Source organism: Halichondria panicea, chromosome 12 (genome assembly GCF_963675165.1).
Source record: "Halichondria panicea chromosome 12, odHalPani1.1, whole genome shotgun sequence".
Lineage (NCBI taxonomy): Eukaryota > Metazoa > Porifera > Demospongiae > Suberitida > Halichondriidae > Halichondria > Halichondria panicea.
Genome location: NC_087388.1, coordinates 6,200,201 through 6,222,946, shown reverse-complemented (window position 1 = coordinate 6,222,946; position 22,746 = coordinate 6,200,201). Strand labels below are relative to the sequence as shown.

Genomic DNA, 22,746 nt, shown 5'->3' with positions numbered 1-22,746 from the left:
TGATTGCGGAATTGGCTTGTTCGCAATAAATACGGTTAAAGCCATGTATGTATGAGCAATTGATATATAACACTAGAATCAGACATTATGTTATAGAAAGAGTTCTTTAATTAATAGTTCGAGTTTAAAGTTTATGTTGAGCTGACAGGCTTGTATCTATAGTTACGAGATCTCCGGCCCTTAGAGGAAGCGTCCGAAATATACGACCCGACACCTGCTCGGATCTGTGTGTGTGTGTGTGTGTGTGGATGTGAGGGTGTGGTGTGTGTGTGTGTGTGTGTGTGTGTGTGTGTGTGTGTGTGTGGATGTGAGGGTGTGGTGTGTGTGTGTGTGGGGATATAAGCTGTGAGAGTGTAAGTATAACACACCGTGATTACAAATGCTATAAATTAAGGGTCATTCATGGGACCAAAAGAACTCTTGATGGGACATAAAAACAAATAAATTATTGGCTACTAAAAATCTGCACAAATAAAGACACAATAAAACCACCCTACACTAATGTCTCTTGAAACTAGACAGTCCAAACCCAATAGAAGCCTAATAAAAAAAATAACAGGACACATCAATAAAGAGTACAGTACCTTTTTCCTGTTGTAACTGCAGTAGTAGCCGACGCCCACTAGAGCGGCAATCACGAGGAATATGATGAGAAAGTGCCACGCTCCAAACCACCCCCCACTCTTGACAGGTCTTCTCTCTTCAGGGGAGTGCTTGCTATTCTCATTTTCTACCAGCATGTGTGTGGGTGTAATATTGCAGTAACATAGATACAATAACCACATGTGCAGAAATGATGGGGTGGGGGCAACTTACTTCGATTGTATTTTTTTTCACCATCACCAGGCCCACCATCACCAGGATCACCATCACCAGGCCCACCATCACCAGGTCCACCATCACCAGGCCCAACATCACCAGGCCCACCATCACCAGGATCACCATCACCAGGCCCAACATCACCAGGCCCACCATCACCAGGATCACCATCACCAGGCCCACCATCACCAGGCCCAACATCACCAGGCCCACCATCACCAGGATCACCATCACCAGGCCCAACATCACCAGGATCACCATCACCAGGCCCAACATCACCAGGCCCACCATCACCAGGATCACCATCACCAGGAGTAACATCACCAGGATCACCCACTAACAGAATAAAAGGTGATGCTAATTTGCACAATGAGCAAACTTACATGAATTGTCCTCAGGGCTTTTGTTTCCATTTTCCATTCCCATAGGTGTCAACTGTTATAGAGGCAGTACAATCAATCACCACACACGCACACGCACACACACACGCACACGCACACGCACACACACACACACACACACGCACGCACACACACACACACACACACGCACACGCACACGCACACGCACACGCACACACGCACACGCACACGCACACGCACACACACACACACACACACACCGACAGTGAGACTGAACTATAATGCACCACATAACATCCTATAATCGATACAAACAACAACACTACTGTACTAGGTAAACACACTGTACACATAATACCAGCACTCCATTCGTTCCAGCGGTTTTTTGATCTGTTTCCTTTTTATTGTGTGGCGGAATATCTTTACTATTAACATCAACATTCGTCTGGTGTAGTTTAGGTTGCTCAGTAGCTGTAGCTGCTGCCAACTCCAGTTTGTAATCAAAGAGAACTTGCTCAATTACAGCCTTCAACTCGGATCGGTATTCAACGGCAACTTTTATCAATTCATCGGTTAGTTTAGGGAATGCCGATTGTAGTCCTCTCAGTATTTGAGAAGGATCATTTTTTTCAGCCAACATACTCCAAAGTTTTTTGAGGTCCTCTACTGGCAGGGGTTTCATAGCAGCCATCAATTGCTGTTCAACTATCTTTTCAATAGCTTCATCAAGTTCTTTTTGCGATAATGACTGCCCATTGATTTGACTGGGAGGTTCTCTGCTTGGTTCTTTGGTTCCAGGACTTTTAGTGACAGGGTTAAGCCTTTCTTTCTTTGAAATTTTTCCTCTCAAGATCCCATGCAGTAGAGGGTAGTGGCCCTTGAGTTGGCCTAACATACTGTATACTTCACCGCTATCATCCTTGTCATCGTCAGCAAGAGCTCCCAAAAATCCTTCAAATTCTGAGAAGTCTTTTTTGTCTCCGATGTTCTCCTCCAAAAGCTTGAGATCACCTAGTGTCATTGTGTCGAATATCCTCGCAAACTTGTGCATAAGTTGTCCTGGAGGATTTGGTCCAGTAGGCTTGTTAGGAACGTCTTCTACAAGTTTGGTAACATCTTCAGGTGTGGCTGGGGTGGTTCCTGGGGGCCGGGAGGGGGGGGGGGGTAAACACGTTACAGCTACGAACACAGGTACGGTGTTATGTGACGGAATAGTAGGAAATGTACGCTTACAGAATTAAAGGGCAGCTACACTTGTACTGGCACAGACACTGTACTACAGGCATGAAACGCCCACAATTTAATATGTACTGTGACATAACTAGCTAGCTATGAACTAGTTACCGGTAGCTTTAGGCTCTCGCCTTGGCCATTCCCCTTACCTTGGGTTCCAGTGTCAGAAGGAGCTGAAGTGCTCATGGACGAGACCAACAGAGCAAAGAGGAGGAGAAGAGTGTAGCACCTTCCCATCTTGTCTCTTTTGCAGGCCGGCTAGCTAGCTAGCTGTGCTAGAAGAATGATGACGTATTTGTATATTTGCTGACACAGCGGACAACACTCACCTCGAGGGCAGAGTCTGAAGTAACTTGCTTCGAGGTATAGGCTTAATAATTTACTATAATTATATGTATGTTTCATTAACGATCTTTACCGAACACTAACTCATTGTGAAGGTAGGTATTTGCATACTGTAATTAACTGACATGACTGACTAGTAGTACAATAGGCAATAACATTACCTTTCTCTTTATCTTCCACAGCATGTCGTCCCTGAGAGTGGTCGAGTTCTATGCTGGGGCTGGGGGCTTCCATTTCTCCCTGCGAAGATCGTCCCTTCTCTTCGATATAGTAGCGTCCATTGACATCAACACTAACACTAACCAGGTCTACCAGAACAACTTCCCCCATACCCCACACCTCAATCGAAACATCTGTGGTCTAACAGCCAAGGAGCTGGATGATCTCAGAGCGGATGTATTCGTGCTCTCCCCTCCGTGTCAGCCCTTCACCAGACAAGGCCAGCGGAGGGACAACCTCGATACAAGGACAGACAGTTTTTTTCATCTTATACAACTACTGACTGAAATGAAGCTTCTCCCCTCCTACCTGCTAATGGAGAACGTAAAAGGTGTCGAAGAATTGAGCAAATATTCGATATTAAATTATTGCATGCCCCAAGTCATTTGTAGTGCTCTACGTTCCAGTTGAAATAATGAGGGTAGAGTTCATATAGCTTCCCCATGTATAGAATATTGCCATGCATGTATGTATAGCCAGTAAATAGGTGGTAATCAAAGTACTGTGTACATGTGTATAATTATACAGTCTAGATTGCTTTTATTTGCAGGATTTGAGAGCTCTCAGACAAGAGACCACTTCACGACCACCCTCACCTCGTTGGGTTACAGCTTCCACGAGTTCCTCCTCTCACCAGCACAGTTTGGAGTGCCCAACTCTCGACTCAGGTATCTACTTGTGTGTGCTCCTAAAATAAAAATTATTTGAGCAACTAAATGGGGTTAGCTGAATACATAATAAGATGTGGCCATTATAATTATCATGACACTTATAATTATAAATACGTGGAGTACAGTTATAGCAACGATTTAATTTGACGTCCCTTTGTTGCCAAAGTGTTCAGTTTTAAGCATTTCCAACGCATACATTCTCACAGGTACTACCTCCTGGCGAAGAGGAAGCCTCTCAAGTTAGGCCTGTCAGGTCTGGATCAGCCATGCTATGATGTTGTACCACTACTGCAGTTTGTGCAGGACCTTCCTAGTAGCCATCATGAGGACAAAGTAGTAGGAAGTGTAAAGTCAACCGAAGCTGCTGAGAAACAAGATAAATTGAGTCCTTCTTTCACTGAGACAGATATCGGGCAATTATCCATAGCAGAAAATATTTCTCCCTCGACCACACCCACTTGTAGTGTCGCATCTACGGACGTTCGCCCACTCGATTCGAAACAAGCATCGACGGACTCTCAAGCTGTAGTTACAGTACAAGAATATCCTCAGAAATTGCAGCCTATTTCGTTTTATCTCGAAGTATTAACTGAAGAACAGCAATCCCAGTATCTAGTACCGGAAAAAATCTTGTTGAAGTACGCGATGGCTATGGACATTGTTCGGTCCACTTGTACGCGGTCTTGTTGTTTCACTCGAGCGTACGGGCACTATGCCGTGGGTACGGGATCAGTACTGCAAGTTTGTGGGGGAATGGAGGAACTGGACGTTGCTTTCGAGGGATACAAGAAAGCTTTGGAGGAGAGCAAAAGTGGAACAGAATGGTGTGTTATGATGTACCGTATATAGCGGGTATTTTCCGGAGGGCAAAATTGTGTGGTTGAGCAATATTTAGTCACTTCGTAGATATTATTTTCGTGGTAGTCAATGATGACTTTATTCGTGGGTAAAATATTTGTGCTCAGAAATTCAACCACAAAACCATTACCCCCTGAAAATACCCACTATTCGATATTAGCGGGAGTTCTGGTATTAGAGGGTCGAGGCTGAAATTGATTAATTTTCTTTATCACAGAAAGTGTCGTGTACAGCGTCCTTGTAGTACACACCACCCACACACTGGGTCGGGGGAGGAGATACACGTGTCACAGCTGCTGTATGAGCCACAGTGTACACGAACCTGTGTGTGTACCGTATACATATAGCGTGTATATTTCGAGGGTGTAAATGTTCGTGGTTTCGCTGATCAAGCATGTACAGCGAACATTTATACCCACGAATTTAATATCGCATGCATGCATGCTGCGGAAAGGCTGCTATTCCGCGAAAATTAAATCAGCGAAAACTTTTCTAATGGTCAATCCGTGACAGTTTATACCCTCGAAATATACCCGGTATGTGGGGGAGATTAGTCATAATTTTATACGCTTATATACTCAGGTTGGTTAAGGCCGTTTCACAAATACAGGCCATAAATGAGGGTGCATTGCAGTCTATTCATTGTCATTGGGTAATGGTTTCATTGTGTACCTTTATATTCGGGATTCATATTAGATACGTAAAATGGATCAGGATAATAACACCGTTGCCTTGGTTACGGCCTTGTTGTGTACATTAACTTGCTATTTACTTAAACCAAAGAACGCTGCCTCCAATAATCAATTTCATGGTTCAATCTTAGTATCAAAAGAAAGCTCTTACTACAGTGCAATAGAAACCAAGTGGATATTTAGGGCTGCTATCACGTTTTTTGTACAATAAGCATACAAATCATAAATTTCACGTTTTTTGAGCATTTTTTTCAATAAAGTTGCTATAATCAGAGCTAAAATGAGCTCACACCAAATATCCACTTTGTTTCTAGTAGACCTCACTAAAAGCTTTCTTTTGATACAGTCATACTTGGTCACAGTTAACGCACATACCAAGATAGTAACCATGGTAATAATGTTATCAGATAAAGGTATTCCTGTTTACAATAACCCGAGTATATTATACTACTTGTACTATTTTGTAGTACAGTAGAACCTCGATTATCCGGCCCTCGATTATCCGGAACCTCGATTATCCGGCTTGGCAGTTTTCTTGTTATCAGATCAGAAAATGGGCGTGTCCCTAAAACGCGCATGCACGTTGCAGCTGTTACCATGGAGACATGCCTGCTTATCTTCTGCGCATGCGCAGACAACCATGTGGCACTGCTGTTTATGAATAAAGTGGGTGGATCAAGGCGTGGTTTATCTATTCGATTATCCGGCATATTCACTTATCCGGCCTGCTTCAGGAACCAAGGTGTCCGGATAATCGAGGTTCTACTGTACAAATGTATGTGCATGTTGCTGGATCCTATATACTCCCGATATACTCCAGCCTGGCAGGACTCTCTAAGCCTAAGACTCCATGGATTATCAGACAATATAGTCTGACCACCATGATCATAATCATAACCAAATAAAGGAACCTCGATCCCTCAGATAGATGGGGCTGTCCCAGGGACCATCCCTGCATGCAACATATTCCAGATACACACATGCATGCACTATAAGATTTATAGTGGGGGCCATATATTTACAGTGCTGTGAAACCAGTAGGACTTACACAATGGCTAACACCAGTGTTGGTGGCTATGATCTGAACTGGTTGGAGGAACCTCCTGATGACCTCAAGTGTCTCATCTGCCTGGAAGTTGCTAAAGATCCCTACCAACACGGTAGTTCTCTGTGTGGCAAAGTATTCTGCAATGGCTGCATTACTGAGTACCAAAAACATAAAACAACTTGTCCAAACTGTCGGAAGGACCTAAGCCTATTTCAAGATGCAAGAAGTAAGTGCAAATCAATAATTAATCTGAGAATGTACAGCATAGCGTATTTATAACGCAACATTTTTGAGGTACTTATATTTCGTGGCATAGCCTCTAAAAAAACACGTTGCATAATGTTCGCAGGCTCTGACTCCTTACCGGAAACTCTTAGGTCACGCCTGTAATCTTTGCACATTATATAGGAATAATTTTCTTGTAGGATTGCTAACCCAGCGAAAATGTTGGCCCTCGAAAATTTCGCACTATACAAGTATATAGTATAATTATAGCTACATTAATCGTAATCCATGTAGGTACACGTCATATTAAAGCTCTGAAGGTCAAGTGCAGCAACCTAGTCAACGGCTGTCACTGGGTGGGGGACCTTGGCTCCTTAGATGCACACCTTCAGTCATGTGACTATGCTCTCCTGCCCTGTACTAACAAGTGCAAGATCGATAATGAGATTGCCAAGTTTCTGGTTAAAGATCTTAAAGATCACCTCACCAACGACTGCCCAAGACGCCAGTACAAGTGTCCACATTGCCAGGAGACGGGGGAGTATCAGGAGAGGACCACCGCTCATCTAGAAACCTGTCCGAAGGTCAAAGTACCATGCCCAAATCCCCAGTGCCCAGTCGGAAAATGTCGAAACCAACTAGACAGCCATCGAATCACCTGCAGGTATGGGCTTGTATCCTGCAAGTATGCGAAAGTTGGATGTGAAGAAATGCATCCACGAAAAGATGTCTTGAGGCACGAGGAGGAAGATAACCAACTTCACCTTCGAATGACGACTAAAAAAGTTCTAGAGCTCACTGAGAAGGTTGCACTAATTGAAACTAACGCACTGACAAACATCACCGAAGTAAACTCTCGTCTGCTTAAATCTACTAGACTAAGTACACTTCCTCGTACAATCAGACTAACTAACTATCTGAAATGCAAGAGTGACAACGATAGTTTTTATAGTACTCCATTCTACACTTCTTACAATGGCTACAAAATGTGCTTGAGAGTTGATGCCAATGGCTGGGGTGACGAGGGCACTCATGTTTCAGCGGGTGCTTTTCTCATGAAAGGAGACAATGATGACTCCCTGTCCTGGCCGTTCACTGGGACAGTCACATTCGAGCTACTCAACCAACTGGAGGACAGGAACCATTACAAAGAGATAACTTCATTCAGAGCAGATCGTGCAGGCAGTCAGAGAGTGGTGGATGGTGAGATAGCAATCGATGGATGGGGCAACTCTAAGTTCATCTCCCACGCTGACCTCGACTATAATGCTAGCAAGAACACTCAGTACCTCAAAGACGACACTCTGGTGTTCAGGATTGTTTCTGCACATATACCCGGCTACAAGCCATGGCTGGAGTGAAAACCTACAAGTGAAATTGAAAGCAGATACTGCACCCATACATTATATTATATTCTATAATGATTTGCATGAAGTATGTAATTTTGAACTATGACAACACTATATACTTGCTGACTAGTATCTAAATAAACATTGTCATATAGCTAATAATTTATAGCAGTGAGTGAGTGTGTTCTCTTTGATAATAATTATTGCATATATAGACCAACTATAAAATGACAACAACTCGATTCTGACGTTAATTATCTCTGACTATGTTATTGCATACATTACAGTATATACAATCTCCATGCATACGTATATATATATACAGCACAAGTATCCCTCTATATGCAAGTATACCTATCTCAAAATTTACTCCCCCCCCCCCCACACACACACACGCAGTGACCCGATGTCATTTCTACGTCCGCTGAAGCTTCGATATTTCACTCCGAGAGAGGTGGCTAATCTGATGTGCTTTCCTCCTTCTTTCGTCTTTCCTGCCTCCCTCAGCACGGTACAGTGCTACAAGGTCATGGGGAACAGTCTAAACGTTCTAGTAGTCTCTGTACTACTTAGATACTTGTTTTCTGAATAATGTTCAATTGATGCTTCAATTGTATAATTATTGTTCATGCAAATATTGTTCATACAAACTTGTTGATTATAATTATACTGCTCATTAAAAATTCATATGCTTGTAGCCAAACTAAAACTATGAACGCTATAATATCTGATCACAAGTACACAAGGAGATTGTAAGTTTCCAAAAGGCTTCGGATATCAGGAGTCACACACAACTACTATAGCTATACAAGTCAAATAGTGTACTGATGTATATAATTATGTTGTTCAGCCTATGTACAACAAAACTACCATTGTTACAAAGTGCATTCCAACCAAGGACTATAGGAAGGAACTTGGACAGAAACTCGAAAGATGAGAGTGTCATTTCTGAGGAATTCAGGGTTGGCACTCAAGAGATATTCCACTAAGCCGAGCTCAGTTTCAGTGTTCCCAATAAACTGATCAATTCCAAAGCCAACTTCTGCTATCTCGTCATCTACAACACGTTGGCTGGCAGGATGGTTTTGCGGGAATGTGAAAGTCCCTTTGTGGTGGCCACGATCCTTCAGTTGGTTGAGCAGCTCGAATGTAACAGTCCCAGTGAATGGCCAAGTAAGGTAATCGTCGTTTTCACCCTTCATCAAGCACATTTCCACTGAGATATGCGTTCCACGTCCATTTGTATTATCCTTGCCATATGCATGTACACGAGCACACACTTTGTTGCCCTTAGCAGATGTGTAGAATGGAGGACCATAAAAGATGTCGCTGTTATCTCGGTGCTGAGTAAACGCGGTCATTTTGAAAGTGTGGGTGATTACATTGCTTGGTTTTAGCAGCCTGGCATTCATATAAGCCCGTTCGCTTTCAAAAGTGGCCATTTTTTTGTTAGCTTGTCGAAAGCTATGATTGTTGTTCCAATATGCAACTGGGCATTTTCCTCGTGCTCTAGAATTTCTTTTCTTTTTCTTTTCTCTATGCACCCATATTCAGCATACTTGCAGGCCACAGGCTGGTGCTCGCATTCGGCCAGATGACCAGCCAGGGACCTCCATTCTCCTGACCACGAACACCCAGGATTTGTGCATGTCCGAACTGTGTAAATCAATGAATGTATACGTCATATCAGGAGCAGATATGAGGGGATGGAGCGTCTTACTATGCAAAGTATTGCGGACTCACTATCGTTTTAATTAACCACACTTCTTGTTTGTATTAAATGTGCCAAGTGCTCTGTACACTGTAAAAAAATGATGTGTGGTTTTCACACAGAGTGCGTGGCAAACGTACATGTATGATTGTACGCGTTTGATCTATAAGTGTACAATGAATAGCAGCACTTAGCAGTTTGATGGCGTGATTAGTACATACAGCTAGACGATATAGAATCCGCGTAGTAAGACACTCCTTCCCTCGATCACTATTCTGCTCCTGGCCATAATTATAGATCTAGTCGTTTTATCGATATAATTATACTCACCCTGGAAATCTTCAGCATATTCAACACGGTGCTCGGAATCTCCAAGTGCAACATGCTCCCAGTCTAGACTCCTTGCCTCAACTATACCTAGATGTAGATCTCTAGATCTAGGTATAGTTGAGGCATATTCATATTCAACACGGTGCTCAGAATCTCCATCAGGTTCCCGGTCTAGACCCCTTGCAGATCTAGATCTAGGTATAGTTGAGCCATGTCCAGTTGAGCCACATTCAACTCGGTGCTCACCACCAAAATCATTTCCTTTAACACGGCTCTTTACTATTAAAAACAATTTAAACTGTGGTAAAACAAGTCAAACAGTTTGTACATGTCATTATCAGCTGTACTGCTTTAATTGCTTGCAATCATGCATACAAATTATTGTATTAATTGGAGATCATGCTTACCAATTTTGCAAACTTTATAGGCTAGCTCTCCCTCTTCAAGTCGTACCAGTATATCCAATAAGTTTCTGTAAGTGCTTAGAGGATTTTTCTTAATCCACAAGGATAAAGCTGTGAACATGCCATCTGTGTGTCCTTTGGTATTGACACAAACTTTCACATCGGCCTTCTCTGCTTCAGAAAGTTTGAACTCGACTACAAACTTTTCCCAGCTACCGAAATGCTGGGCAATTTCTTGTAAATGATTTTTTTGAATCTCTGTGTCTAGCTGAGTATCTGTTGCTTCCGTTTTCTCTTTTAGCATAACAATTGTTAGGTGCTTTTCATCAGTCATATTGAAGGCCATGCAACTATACACACTTGTTTAGGGTTGAGAGTTGTATTAGTAAACTAGTATATAGCTACCTCTCAATTTCATGCATTAACTATAGCATAGCATGCATGACATCACATTGTGTGCATGGATGAGTGACCTTTGATCATAATTATAGTGTGTTTAATATATACGGGCATTGCGTACAATGGTGGGGAAACCCGTATAGCACAATACATTTGCACACAAAGCACTGTGTTCAGCGCAAACAACAATTATAATTATTGTCATTCAGCAACAGCGTAATTAGCAATCACAAAAACATCCAGATTAAAACTGACGTCACAAAAATTAAAGCAGTTATATAGCTAATTATGTGCAGTGTACCTGTTCTAGGTATACAGTCAGTGGGTGTGGTTACATCCTAGTGCACCCGGCTGATACAGAAACCACCTGCAGCGAAACACAGCGAGGAAATAATACATTACAATACCCATATGCAATATAGCAGGTACTGATGTGAATGAACACACGGGACATGCAACATAACTTTTGACATGCTGAAACACTATAGCTATAATTATAGCTTGCAACAGATTAACAGAGTAGCTGACTATAGATAACCTTGATTATAGTTGTACTAGACTAGTATTCATATACAATTAAGGTTACGTATATATATAATCATCATCCATATATAATCATCATGTCACTAGTATTAAACTTTTTTGACTCCATCAGTTTTTGTTTGTAAATTTAATTCACTATTGCATGCTGAATCGTGCACTTTGTTTGTGTTGAACGTTGTTGTTGTTATCTCACACATGTATATCTTAATGTACTCTCGTGTATAGTGAAGACATATCGAGCATTTTTCAAATTCTGAAACATGGAAACAACAAATTAAGAATACAATGTGTACAGTAAGTCCTATATTAATGATAGAGTTCATGCAGATATATACTGACGGATTTGGCGAGCAATTTCACCTTTCCTAAGGCACACTACAAAGTCCAGTAGTGCTCGGAATGTGGCAGCTTTGGGATTTGTTGTTCTCCAGATTGTCAAGCACTTGATCATTGCCACATGATTACCAGAACTAAGTTTTTTTTCATTCACATCTGTTTGTTGGCCAGGGGTCAGTCCACAACAATCGAGATATAGTTCAACATCGTTGAAGTAACCAGCCAAGTGTGGCACGTCACTTTGTGTGATCTCCCTATCGATAGAATTCTTTGAAGTACCTTCTGTTTCTGGAAAGGAAAATAAACAGTACCGTATTAAAATAAGAAACAAGGAAACACAAAAGCAGTTATTATAAAGCTTAAATTATTTTAGCAATTAAAAAAAATTACAAGTTAGAGTTATACTTGGAGATGCAGAAGTGGAATCAGAATCTGATGGTAGTGGTTGTATCAATGTCATGTAGAAGTTGTCACTCTCAACTTGATTTGTTTTGAATTGGATTGTGACAGTCGAAGACATTGCCGTAGCCTTATGGTTAACATCGTAAATACGAAATGATGGTGGGTATACCAAAATCTTGATTTCCAGCTTCAACTCGTCAAGGGTTTTTCTCCATAGGTCAATTGATTCAGCTTTGATTCTCTATAAAATGCATGCATGTGTGTATTATGAAACATACATGACATGTAGCCTATAGTATAATAATAGAGATTATGCAGATACAATTAACTTATTGTTCTGCATATCTACACAACTTACATAGGCTCCAGTAGCAGGATTGGCCGACTGGAGGTATGCCTTCCATTCACCATCAACTATCTTTATCGAAGCTTCAATGTAAGGTTCTGGTCCTCTGAATGTAAACCTTTTAATGTCGGCTGTTTTTAGTTCATATTTATCCTTAGGAAATTACTGTTCAATTGCCTATAAGAGAATTTCATGCTGTTTATTTATGCAACACAACAGTAACTTGACTCACTGTTATGCAAGGCTCCGTGAAATAGGTGACACACAAGTGGTAAGTGAAGACACTGGATGACATGGTACTAGGACGAGGATGCAAGGGATAAATACAATAGCCACTTTGTTTAATGACGTCACTGCTGTTGTTACCACGAACAGAAATAAAACAGAAGTGTGAAATTGAGAAGGTTGCATATCCAAAACCGTTTTGACTATGAAGCTTAAGGTTAGTACACGATTCGTCCAGTTCCTCAAACATACAATCATTCGTAGCATGTTTGGCTTTTACCGCCTGTATTCCAAGGGCTTCCACATCACTATCGTTAGGTTCAGTGATTATAAGCGGTATTGTAATTTTAAGTGGTTTTAACAAGCAAACATCTTCAGGTGGACGGATCATAAGTACTGGAGCAATAGGAATGCAATGTTTGGGGAACTTAAACGGACCGTACAAAAACATTCCGATTTTTAGAGGTAGTACTGAACCTTGAGGTATGATTCCTTCAGGAGCTTCAATTGATAATCCAAGACTATCGCAGTGATAATATCCAGATGCAGACGTAATCTGGAATACATCAATTGGTTGGATGAAGGAAAGCTGATCGTAGAATTGCACCGGTACCTTTGCTTTGTATTCGGGACAATGTAAATTTTGGTGGATTTTAATATCTTTTCGTTGCAGCTGTTGCCCACATTTATAAGGACAATATAATTCGGCAAACGGACATCCAATGGACCATTCCTCTGCATCTCTGTTGAGGTGCTCTTCAAGCTTCCCTTGCTCCCCCGTCCACTTACAACCAAGGTTATTGCACTTCACTTCACTTTTTTATTTCTTGGGTAGTCTCGAATACCCGCCTCAACCTAAAAGCTTGAGTCTGGTCAAACTCACATATGAATTTTGTTCTGCACAGTCAGCAAAGTCAAGTGGGCTACACGCCCACAAGCATAGTGATAAAGCCACAAGCCACCTCATGTTAGGGACAGAACATACACAGAGGGCTATATCAGACAGTGTATCAATTAAGGCTAGGAGTTGAAAGCCTACGAGAAAAACACTGAGCTTGAAGCCATCATTGCACAGAGAACCATGGTCGACGGTCACATTCACATAAATGAGCATTTAGGCTGTTAATTTCGACAAGGTGTTCCAAAGGTCCTGTTGCTAGTCTGGAGATAGCCTCGATTCCAAGCCGCTGAGAAAGGCGGCCTGGTATACACTGTTTACGCATGCGCCAGAATTACCAAGAATCTTGGTTATCGTAAATTGCAGTATATTTATCAGTATTCTTATTCCGCATTAGTTTGTAAAACATTGATATCTGTTTCATTTATAATGATGTCATTGAAAAAAGAAATCTAGTCCAAGTTGTGTAATGGCTGCTACCTTCTCTTCTGCTCTTGTGTACGCGTTATCCTGTGTTGGAATACCAGGTCTAGTCTTGAAAGACAAGCAGCTGGAGGCGTTGAAGTGTCTGTACGCTGGTGTTTATGTGGGTACCGTACCGACCGGCTATGGCAAGTCCCAGAGCAAGTCCCAGAGCAAGTCCATCTGCTTTCCAGACACTCCCTTTCTTGATTGATGTGAAGCTTGACAGGACCAGTGCACCTCTCTCTGAAAGAAGTGTTGTGATGGTGATTTCTCCTCTTGTTTCTCTGAGTGAAGCCATCTTCAAAGTGTTGGTGTGTCTGTTCGACGTTCAGTGCCATTCTCTCTGGAAGGAAGTATTGTTGTGACATTTGCTGAAAATTGGTCACAGAGTAAGTACGTGGTATCTGATCCGAGAACTGTGTGGCCTGAATGTGTTTACAATCCAAGGGACTTGTGTGTATCCGATCCGAGGGACTTGTTGCTTGAGTGTGTATCCGGACTTGTTGCTTGAGTGTGTATTAATGGATAGTGCTTTCAATGGTAAATCTATTGTGTAAATCAATAAGTATAGTCCTCACATTATGTTACGTCACAGCCACTGTACTTATCCACATTTATTTTTTACCCACAGGTTTAACTAATTTCTTATGAGATTAACTTGTCGCCTGAGTGTGTATCCGATCCAAGCCTCAAGTTAATGAATAAATCTACAGAGCTGATGTTTTACTTAGCTGTCTCTGTCTACAGTATATGCAGAGAGGTAGCCTCTTCTTTTTCTTTTTTTCTGTTCTTTATCACAATTAGCCTCGATTCCAGGCCGCTAAGAGAGGGCCTGGTATCGACTGTTTGCGCATGCGCCACCTATTACCCAGAAAGTGGGTAATTCGGATACCATTGTATTTTGCTCAGTAAAACAATGACGTCACAACGAACGGAAGTGGATTGAAGAAAGTGGATAGAAGTGTGATTGTAGCCCGTGTGATAGCATTCTAATAGCTACCCTTAGCCTACTATGTTAACAAAGGACTCACAGCCTGCAACCGTGTGGATAACAATCCTCTGAACGGAGGGGAAGGCTGACAATAGCCTATATGGATAGGCCACGCCCATCTGACACTAACCTTGGTGAAAGTCGACTCTATCAGAAAGAAATTGCTGCTGTAACCAATACAGCTCTGTCTCTAGCTAGCTAGCTATATAGCTCTGTGTCTGACTTTATGAAGAGTATTCTTTGTCTGTATATGTTATTCAGGATATAATTCGGGTAAAAACTCAGTTTAATGGAAACATTACGGGAATATTATCCAATAATTTGACGCATGCGCAAGCAGTCAGTAGCAGGCCTAATTGTTTAGGCCTTGAGAAGGAGGCTATATCACAATAAGATAAAATACTGTTCAATGAGATAAATACGGTAAATAATAAATTAATTGTCCACCCACGTTGCTTAGTAACAGTATTGATCATAGTCAACTGGTTAGTTACCTTGTAGGCTGACGTCACGTGACCAAAATTGCAGAAAGCGCAATGCTTTCTTGGCATATATGCACATTCTGCTAAACTGTTTTAGGATCTTTTTTGAACATAAGCAGTCACTATATAGCTAGAAAGTAATTGTGTATAGGATTAGCACAATCATATTTAGGAAAGGTTGAAGATCGGGATAAGTTGTAACAGTTATGTCGACTTTTTAAGGAGTCTTGAGCTTGCTTGTAGCTTTACCTTGGATGCCTTAGACTTCTTTTTAGGTATGCGGTCCATATCTGATACCTATACGTCAAAAATGTACATTGTCACTAACAAGCTGTCATCAAATACATGCATTTGTAATTAAACTTCGTCTAGCCCCTATATACAATTAATTTCTAGCTATACAAATACTCTCTACATCTCTTACCGTCTGCTTATGTCCAAAAAAGATCCTAAAAAATTGCCAAGTAAGCATTGCGCTTTGGACAGCAATTTTGGTCACGTGACCAGTTAATTGCGTTTTAGGTCTGCCTTTCTACTAGCATTTGCGTGAGAGTTGAGTAAATTACCAGTATATTGATCGTAGAGTCAACATGGTTTATTATCAAGGGTTAATAAATAGAAGAGGGCTAGCCTCGATCCCAGGCCGAGTTTTCGCTTTTATAACGGTTAGGCGAACAACTGGGCCTGGTACTAGTTGTCTGCGCATGCGTCAGTCGTTCGTCAGATTCTGACGAATGGATATTCTCGTTCACTTTCGTGACATTTATATTCGTGTACTATCGTGTACTAGAAGTCAGTTCCCGTTTTATCATTATTGGAATCGATTGGAATGGCTCTTAGCTGAAGCTTCTCTCTTCTCTGAAGCTTATTCTGAAGACTGAACAACAAGGGAAGAGGTATAAAGCTTTGTCAAGCTTGTTAAGGTCAGATATTTTTGTGTGGGCCCTATGGATGGCTATGCTATCAAGTCTTGTTCATGTTTGGCAAGATCTACCGGTACGTAGGTAGACTATATATAGTTTCATCATTAATATGGTGGATCAAGTGAAGAGTGTGAGCTAGAGAACTTGGTGCTGCCATCATCAGCTCGTCGACAATGACACTATAACCGAGAAATTTAATATGTATAGATCTACACGTATTTAAAATGTCTACTTCTCTGTACAGGAGCAATGGCTAATATCCAGCTATCCCAACAGTGCTCCTCTTGGCTATACTAACGGACGAGACTGGACAGTTTGAGGTAAGGGTTTAACCGTCTTTGGTTTCTTTTAATATTGTCCTATACTCACAGACACAGGACTGGAGTATGACCTGCTCATTCGAGCGTTGCTGGGTAGCTCAGAGACATCAAGAGAATCTACGTTTTCTCAAGCAATGAGTTACGAGTTGGGGCCTAGAATCAGAGAAGTCCAGCAGCCTGCTAAATCTTTTTGAAACGTAATTTGAAGGCATTCAATCATCTTGAAGTTGCCCTGGGTCACTGTAATTGTGCTGCAGCACAACTGGCAACTCCCCAGGCCTTTGTGAAGCAGCTCCCTATGTGCATCTTTTGTGTACTCACTCTGTGCATTTTCTGTGTACAAATTTCCATTATTGATTTATTAAATATTTTTGCCGACCACAAATATACAATGAAAATTTGACGCATGCGCAGACAACTAGTACCAGGCCCAGTTGTTCGCCTAACCGTTATAAAAGCGAAAACTCGGCCTGGGATCGAGGCTAAGAAGAGGGCATGCAACAGCTTGCGAGCAAAAACTGTAAGTGCATGGGCGGTGGAATTTACTGGAAAAGCACAAACTACTTCTGATTTTGTGTAAAGTACATGTGCAGATAGCTATAAAATAAATTGAATGCAGTTTTGCTCGCACATTAAACTAATAGTGAGTTGCATGCCCTCTTCTCTTTATCAGCCCTTGCAGCTAATTAAGGTACAGATGTTTCACCCTGTACACATCACCTGCTGTAAAGACTAGCAGTATTGATTGTAGTCAAGCATTGGTTACTTTTACTTTTAGGCTGTAGCCTGACACATGTAGCTACTACTTGGTAGTAGCATTGATTGCAGTCAATATTGGTTATGTGTATACACGCTGCCTTAGTATTATATGGACTTTAATTGGTAGTATAGTATTTGTAACATGTACATGCAGTCGGTATTGGTTACACATGAGATGGCTTTAGCTTTGTCCAATTATTTAGTCTGGGATCATTAATTAGTGTGTGTGTGTGTGTGTGTGTGTGTGTGTGTGTGTGTGTGTGTGTGTGTGTGTGTGTGTGTGTGTGTGTGTGTGTGTGTGTGTGTGTGTGTGTGTGTGTGTGTGTGCGTGCGTGCGTGCGTGCGTGCGTGCGTGCGTGCGTGCGTGCGTGCGTGCGTGCGTGCGTGCGTGCGTGCGTGCGTGCGTGCGTGCGTGCTTTCCTTGCGGCCTGGAATCGAGATTATGTACATGGACCTTTAATATAATATACAAGGGAGTGCGCGGATGAAGGAGCAATTCTTTAAGGACGAGGTACACCATAGCAAAGTAGAGTAACTCGTGCGTGCGCGCGTGTGTATGTGTGTGTGTGTACATGTGCGCGTATGTGTGTATGCGTGTGTACATGTGGGTCTGTGTGTGTGTGTGCGTACAGCAACATACACACTACCAAAACTAAATACGCACATGCATACATGCAGTATTGGATAAACAATCACAAGAAACGACACACCAGCTCTCATTGTGACACTGTTCCTCGTGCTAGAACTAAAAAGCTGTCCACACGTAGGAAATTAAGGCAGGCCTCTGGCTTTAATGTCTTCAGTAAAGAGTTTCACAAACAACAAGGTACGTAGATTTTATGGTGGATAGTTTATTTTAATGACATGCATGCCGTATATAAAAGTTGTGCATTCACTCACTATTCAGCAAATGCACGATTATATTAGATCTCAAAGAGAAGACTCTCTCAGATAAATCAAAATTGATGGCAGAGGCTTGGAGAAAAATCAGCACTGCTGATAAGGAAAAGTACAATGCAGTAGCAAATGATATTGAGGGTAGCAATGAGGAGGAGGATGAGGAGGAACTAACGCCGGAAAAAAAGAGGCAGCTCATTGTTCGGGTTGCTAAGAGACATCAGGGAGATGTAGGTGTTGTGAGTACTATATGTGCACGTATAGACGGCACATATAATATTGTATTTTATCACCTAAAATTAATTATTTTTGTGAACATAATTATTATGATGTTGCGACAGGTCCAATTTATGCGAGCTAAGGAAATAATTACTTTTACTATGAGGCGGGCTTATAAATGATATAATGCCTATAATGTAGACAACACACTAAACCCTAACATGTGGCTATATTTACCTTGTGCACTTATACAGGCCAATCTGCTGCAATCACTTGGTTGTGAGATGGCTACAATGATGTTTGTTAATAAAAAGGTTTTAAGTGTGGGAACCACAGATGGGAAAAAATTTCTTCAATCTCACCCTGCAATCCTGTCATCCTTCAGCTCCTATACTTTCTGTATGGTAAGGCTTTATAAGTAAATGTAATGTAGATACCATTATTTGATTACGTAAAACTGATTGCTTTGTGTGCACGACAAACTGTACACCTCGTTTCTCTAATTATTACTACAGATGACCTGTCCAAGAAACAATTTGCTACCCCAGCCACTGCAGCCTCGGCAAGTACAACCAGTCTGAACACAAATTCCAGCTCATTCAATGTTACCTCAACAAACGCAAACCCAATCAACACCACCTCATCTACTACATCCAAAGCTGTTATTTCCACTGTGAAGAAATCAACCACTAAAACTACAACCAAAGCAACACCTTCTGGAATCTTGTCCAATCAAGCTATTTCTAACACTGATACCGTCAGTACGATTTTTATGAAAGGCAGAGATGGAAGTATTGTTGCGACAGGTACAGTGCTTCCTGGTGTACATAAAACCATTCATGGTCGTCCTTGCCAAAAAGATTGTGAAACGCTTTCCGTTGTGGATGTTGTACAAGTTGGTGCTGTAGCTTGGTTTGAAGATGCTTTTGGGGAAAATAAATTGAGCACAGGGATCATCGTGGAATGGCCGAGCAGTATGATATCAAACGTAGCTGATGTCTCCCCACTTCATACAAGAACTAATCGCAAACGTAAATAACCAGCTGACTATAAAACTACTATGATAATTGTTATAATTATTGTATATACAATTGTAATAGGAATGGTAAAGGTTTCCTTCCATTTTATTCGCGATTCTATATTCTCTCTATCTTGTGTACTGTATACGTAAGTAAGATTACGTTATTATTGTTTGTACGTACGTATATAATTATGTATGTACAATTGTATGTATGACATAGATAATAATTTATGTCCGAGTTTAGGACTATATATATAATTGTCAAAACTATATGCAGTTCATATTCATATAATGTTTAATTATGCATGCGCGCGGTTGACTTATAATAGCCTTGACTTCAATTTATAAAAGGCATTGATGTTTAAGAAATAATGACTGCCTATAGCTAATTAATTAAAGTGTGATTAATAAATTATTAATTAAAGTACATAAAAAAGATAAGTGTTCAATTGTCGACGTCAGAATCATCATCACTACTACTGTCTGTACAAATAATATCAGTAATGGAAGGGTAATCATGTTCATGGATTTGACAATTGTAAAAAAAATGAACCATCTGGACCTAATAAGCTGGTATCAGGTAGCTCTACAGTATGATACTGGTTAACTGTTCTGGAAAACGTAATTAAATAAGATTCGCACAGTAATAATCTTCGGTGCAAAAGGTTAAGGCAACCTTTCTGAAACAGAGACAGACTATCAGATGTGGCGATATCCTGTATATGACGACTTATTACGGAATGCTCGTATTTCAGGTTGTTGGCAACAGTATTAATTTCTTCCATTATCATCTTCACTTCTTCCGTTGCCCTTTCCTTCATATTACACGCTCTCACAACTTTTATCCACAAATGAATGGGAATGGTACAATTTCCAGCCGACGCGACCTCCAACGTAGACAATTCTTCCAAATTGGAAACTGTCTCCCAATTCAAATTGGCTGGCAGATGGTATGCTACTCCTTCAAATTGATCATAACGCATACCATTAAATCTGCTCACTGTTCGTTTCAGCGTACTCGTACTTGATGATATCTTCTTTGCAAGGCGTGCAGCAATCGATTGACCATCTGTAACAAAGTACATAGATCATGTTAGCATGCATACATACTACAATCTGATTGGCTAAAGGTAGTGTTCTATCCAACTTAGAAAATCATGTAGATCAAAATCTGATTGGCTAGAGAATCATGGTTGCTATAATAAAAATAAAATTAATGCTTAGACACTAGCTGTTTAGGAAGTTTCCACATAATTTAGAAGCCCTATAGGGCTAGAAGAACCCTCACTACGTTCGGGATACTATACAACCAGCTCTTTGGGCTTCTAAATCATAATTATTACTTAACTATTATTTATATAATTACATGATTGTGCTGACTAACATTCTTACCAGCGTATCTCGCTTTGGTAGATATTAAAAACCTACGCTTGCGAGCAATATGAAGGATGTTCTGAAAGGTTTTGTGACGTTGCCCGAAACCTGTCAAAGTGTCATCACAATTTTGATACAATCATCTGATATATATAATTAATGCTCACTCAGATCAGTTTGACTCCTTGCGAACAGCCCGTGTTATTGTTTCTGCAATTGTTCAGCTGATGACTCCGTCAGTGTACCTGAAGGTGCAATATAAAAGTGCACAAAATTCACAAACTTTATTCTTGACTACGTCTAACCATTTGACTCTTGAGTGTTTTGGGCGTTCTTCAGCTTTTTGACTAACGATGCCCCTACGTATACAAGAGTTAGCATTTTTTTTCCTTTATGCAAAGCATACATAGGTGCATACCAACTAGTGCTGAGAGCTAATATTATGGTAGCCCTAACAAAAAACAAACCTAGATTAAGACGTACTCTTGATGCATAATGTAATAGAGCTGAGGTAAGGACATCAATGCGATGAGATGGTCGCATTTCTTTGGTGGATTTAGCAAATCTTCTTAGATATGACCACAGTCTCTCCATAGCTTCACCATCAGTAAGTCCGCATCCAGTTAGGACTCTAGGTGAATATGTCAGCTACATGTATAATACAACAGTAAGTTATTAACACACAGCTTTGGCGTCTTTCTTCTTACCTGACAGAATGCACAATGCCCATAGACATGAAAAATTGGCACTCCTAATGTTGTCTTTTCTAACATGTCAAGATGTCCACGATTCTGGAGAAGTAATCAAATATGAGTGCGTACTAATTAAGATTACATCTGACTATTGAGACACAAACCTTCAGATGAGTTTCGAGTAAGCAGGCAATATCATACAGTAACAACAGACACTTGTCACCCTTGTTTTGGTGTGCCTTCTTTAGCAGGTACACAGGATATGCTAGTCTAGATAATTAAGATACAGAATACCTTAATTTTTAACAATGCACCATGTATATGCTCTTTTTGAAAACCTTAATTTTACGTACATACCTTTCTCCATGCTTCATATTCAGAAATCTCTGGGGAAACTCATGACGACAGATGCTTCCAAACACGGCAGTTTCATCTAGAACTGCGTACCTTGATTTGGAGCGCAAAGTGTCTCCAGCGAGGAACTCATGACACCCCTAATGCCAGGATAAAATTAACTGAGTGAAATGTGCTAAAAGTCTATTTAATTACATCCAAATTGTATAGCGCAGGTTTTCACACTTGACCAATTAAGTATAACGCTAAAACCTTACCTTGTCGATTATCTGGCCAAATGTATCATAATCAGCAACAAACTCATCTACTGCTTGCTGTTCCTCAAAGAATACACCAGAGAAGAGTGGTGGTCGAACACTAACACCAGCAGACTTTTTCTGACATAGTCCAAATACACCATCCATGTATATAATTTGAGTTCCATTGCTCTGCAGGTAAAAGGTAAGTATAGGCTGCCAGAGTCTAATTGCTATAACAAAACCACAAACCTGAGGACAGGCAGGGCAGATAGCTGTAGTGTTCAAGTCAGGAGACAAAAATAGAAGACAGTCGAGTTGATATCTGTTGAACCTGAATGTTAATGTGAATATGTCGTATTATGTTCTTTCACAATTAATATACCCTACCTATATTCTTCAAATGCATCAATCATGACAGGATAGATCTTCCGGAGCTATAGAAGAATAAACAGATTAAAACAACTGACAATTAAAAGTGTGTACCTCAAGCGATTGCTGACGCATGCAACATGTACACCTCATCAGTGCGCAACAATTAATGTATAATTATAACCGACATCAAATTCACATACTTGTTTGCTGATACATGTATCTC

General features: G+C 40.8%; 3 protein-coding genes and 2 long non-coding RNA genes across 5 annotated transcripts; 2 read left to right on the top strand and 3 right to left on the bottom strand.

Annotated features, from left to right (window-relative positions):
* Positions 1–46: 46 nt before the first annotated feature.
* LOC135345808 (keratin, type I cytoskeletal 9-like) lies at positions 47–2,724 on the bottom strand. The gene is made up of 6 exons (XM_064543268.1): positions 2,564–2,724; positions 1,540–2,321; positions 1,203–1,254; positions 817–1,155; positions 585–730; positions 47–224 (listed from the first exon to the last, which is right to left on the bottom strand). Exons 1-6 carry the CDS (start codon positions 2,649–2,651, stop codon positions 132–134), a joined length of 1,500 nt encoding a protein of 499 aa, XP_064399338.1. The 5' UTR covers positions 2,652–2,724; the 3' UTR covers positions 47–131.
* Positions 2,725–2,819: 95 nt separating this feature from the next.
* On the top strand, positions 2,820–8,195 carry LOC135345805 (uncharacterized). The gene is made up of 6 exons (XM_064543262.1): positions 2,820–2,854; positions 2,942–3,309; positions 3,529–3,646; positions 3,856–4,473; positions 6,241–6,473; positions 6,767–8,195. The coding sequence occupies exons 2-6, from the start codon at positions 2,943–2,945 to the stop codon at positions 7,831–7,833; spliced, it is 2,403 nt and encodes an 800-aa protein (XP_064399332.1). The 5' UTR covers positions 2,820–2,854; position 2,942; the 3' UTR covers positions 7,834–8,195.
* Positions 8,196–8,426: 231 nt separating this feature from the next.
* LOC135345813 (uncharacterized) lies at positions 8,427–10,721 on the bottom strand. Its single transcript, XR_010397900.1, has 3 exons — positions 10,270–10,721; positions 9,863–10,141; positions 8,427–9,477 (listed from the first exon to the last, which is right to left on the bottom strand). It is a non-coding gene; the product is annotated as an uncharacterized LOC135345813 (long non-coding RNA).
* A 5,247-nt stretch (positions 10,722–15,968) lies between these two features.
* Positions 15,969–16,981, top strand: LOC135345804 (uncharacterized). Its single transcript, XR_010397898.1, has 2 exons — positions 15,969–16,596; positions 16,648–16,981. It is a non-coding gene; the product is annotated as an uncharacterized LOC135345804 (long non-coding RNA).
* Positions 16,982–20,390: 3,409 nt separating this feature from the next.
* On the bottom strand, positions 20,391–22,730 carry LOC135345803 (uncharacterized). The gene is made up of 9 exons (XM_064543261.1): positions 22,724–22,730; positions 22,539–22,585; positions 22,401–22,482; positions 22,170–22,340; positions 21,916–22,052; positions 21,723–21,828; positions 21,574–21,657; positions 21,350–21,514; positions 20,391–20,561 (listed from the first exon to the last, which is right to left on the bottom strand). Exons 2-9 carry the CDS (start codon positions 22,562–22,564, stop codon positions 20,502–20,504), a joined length of 831 nt encoding a protein of 276 aa, XP_064399331.1. The 5' UTR covers positions 22,565–22,585; positions 22,724–22,730; the 3' UTR covers positions 20,391–20,501.
* Between the last annotated feature and the right edge of the window lie 16 nt (positions 22,731–22,746).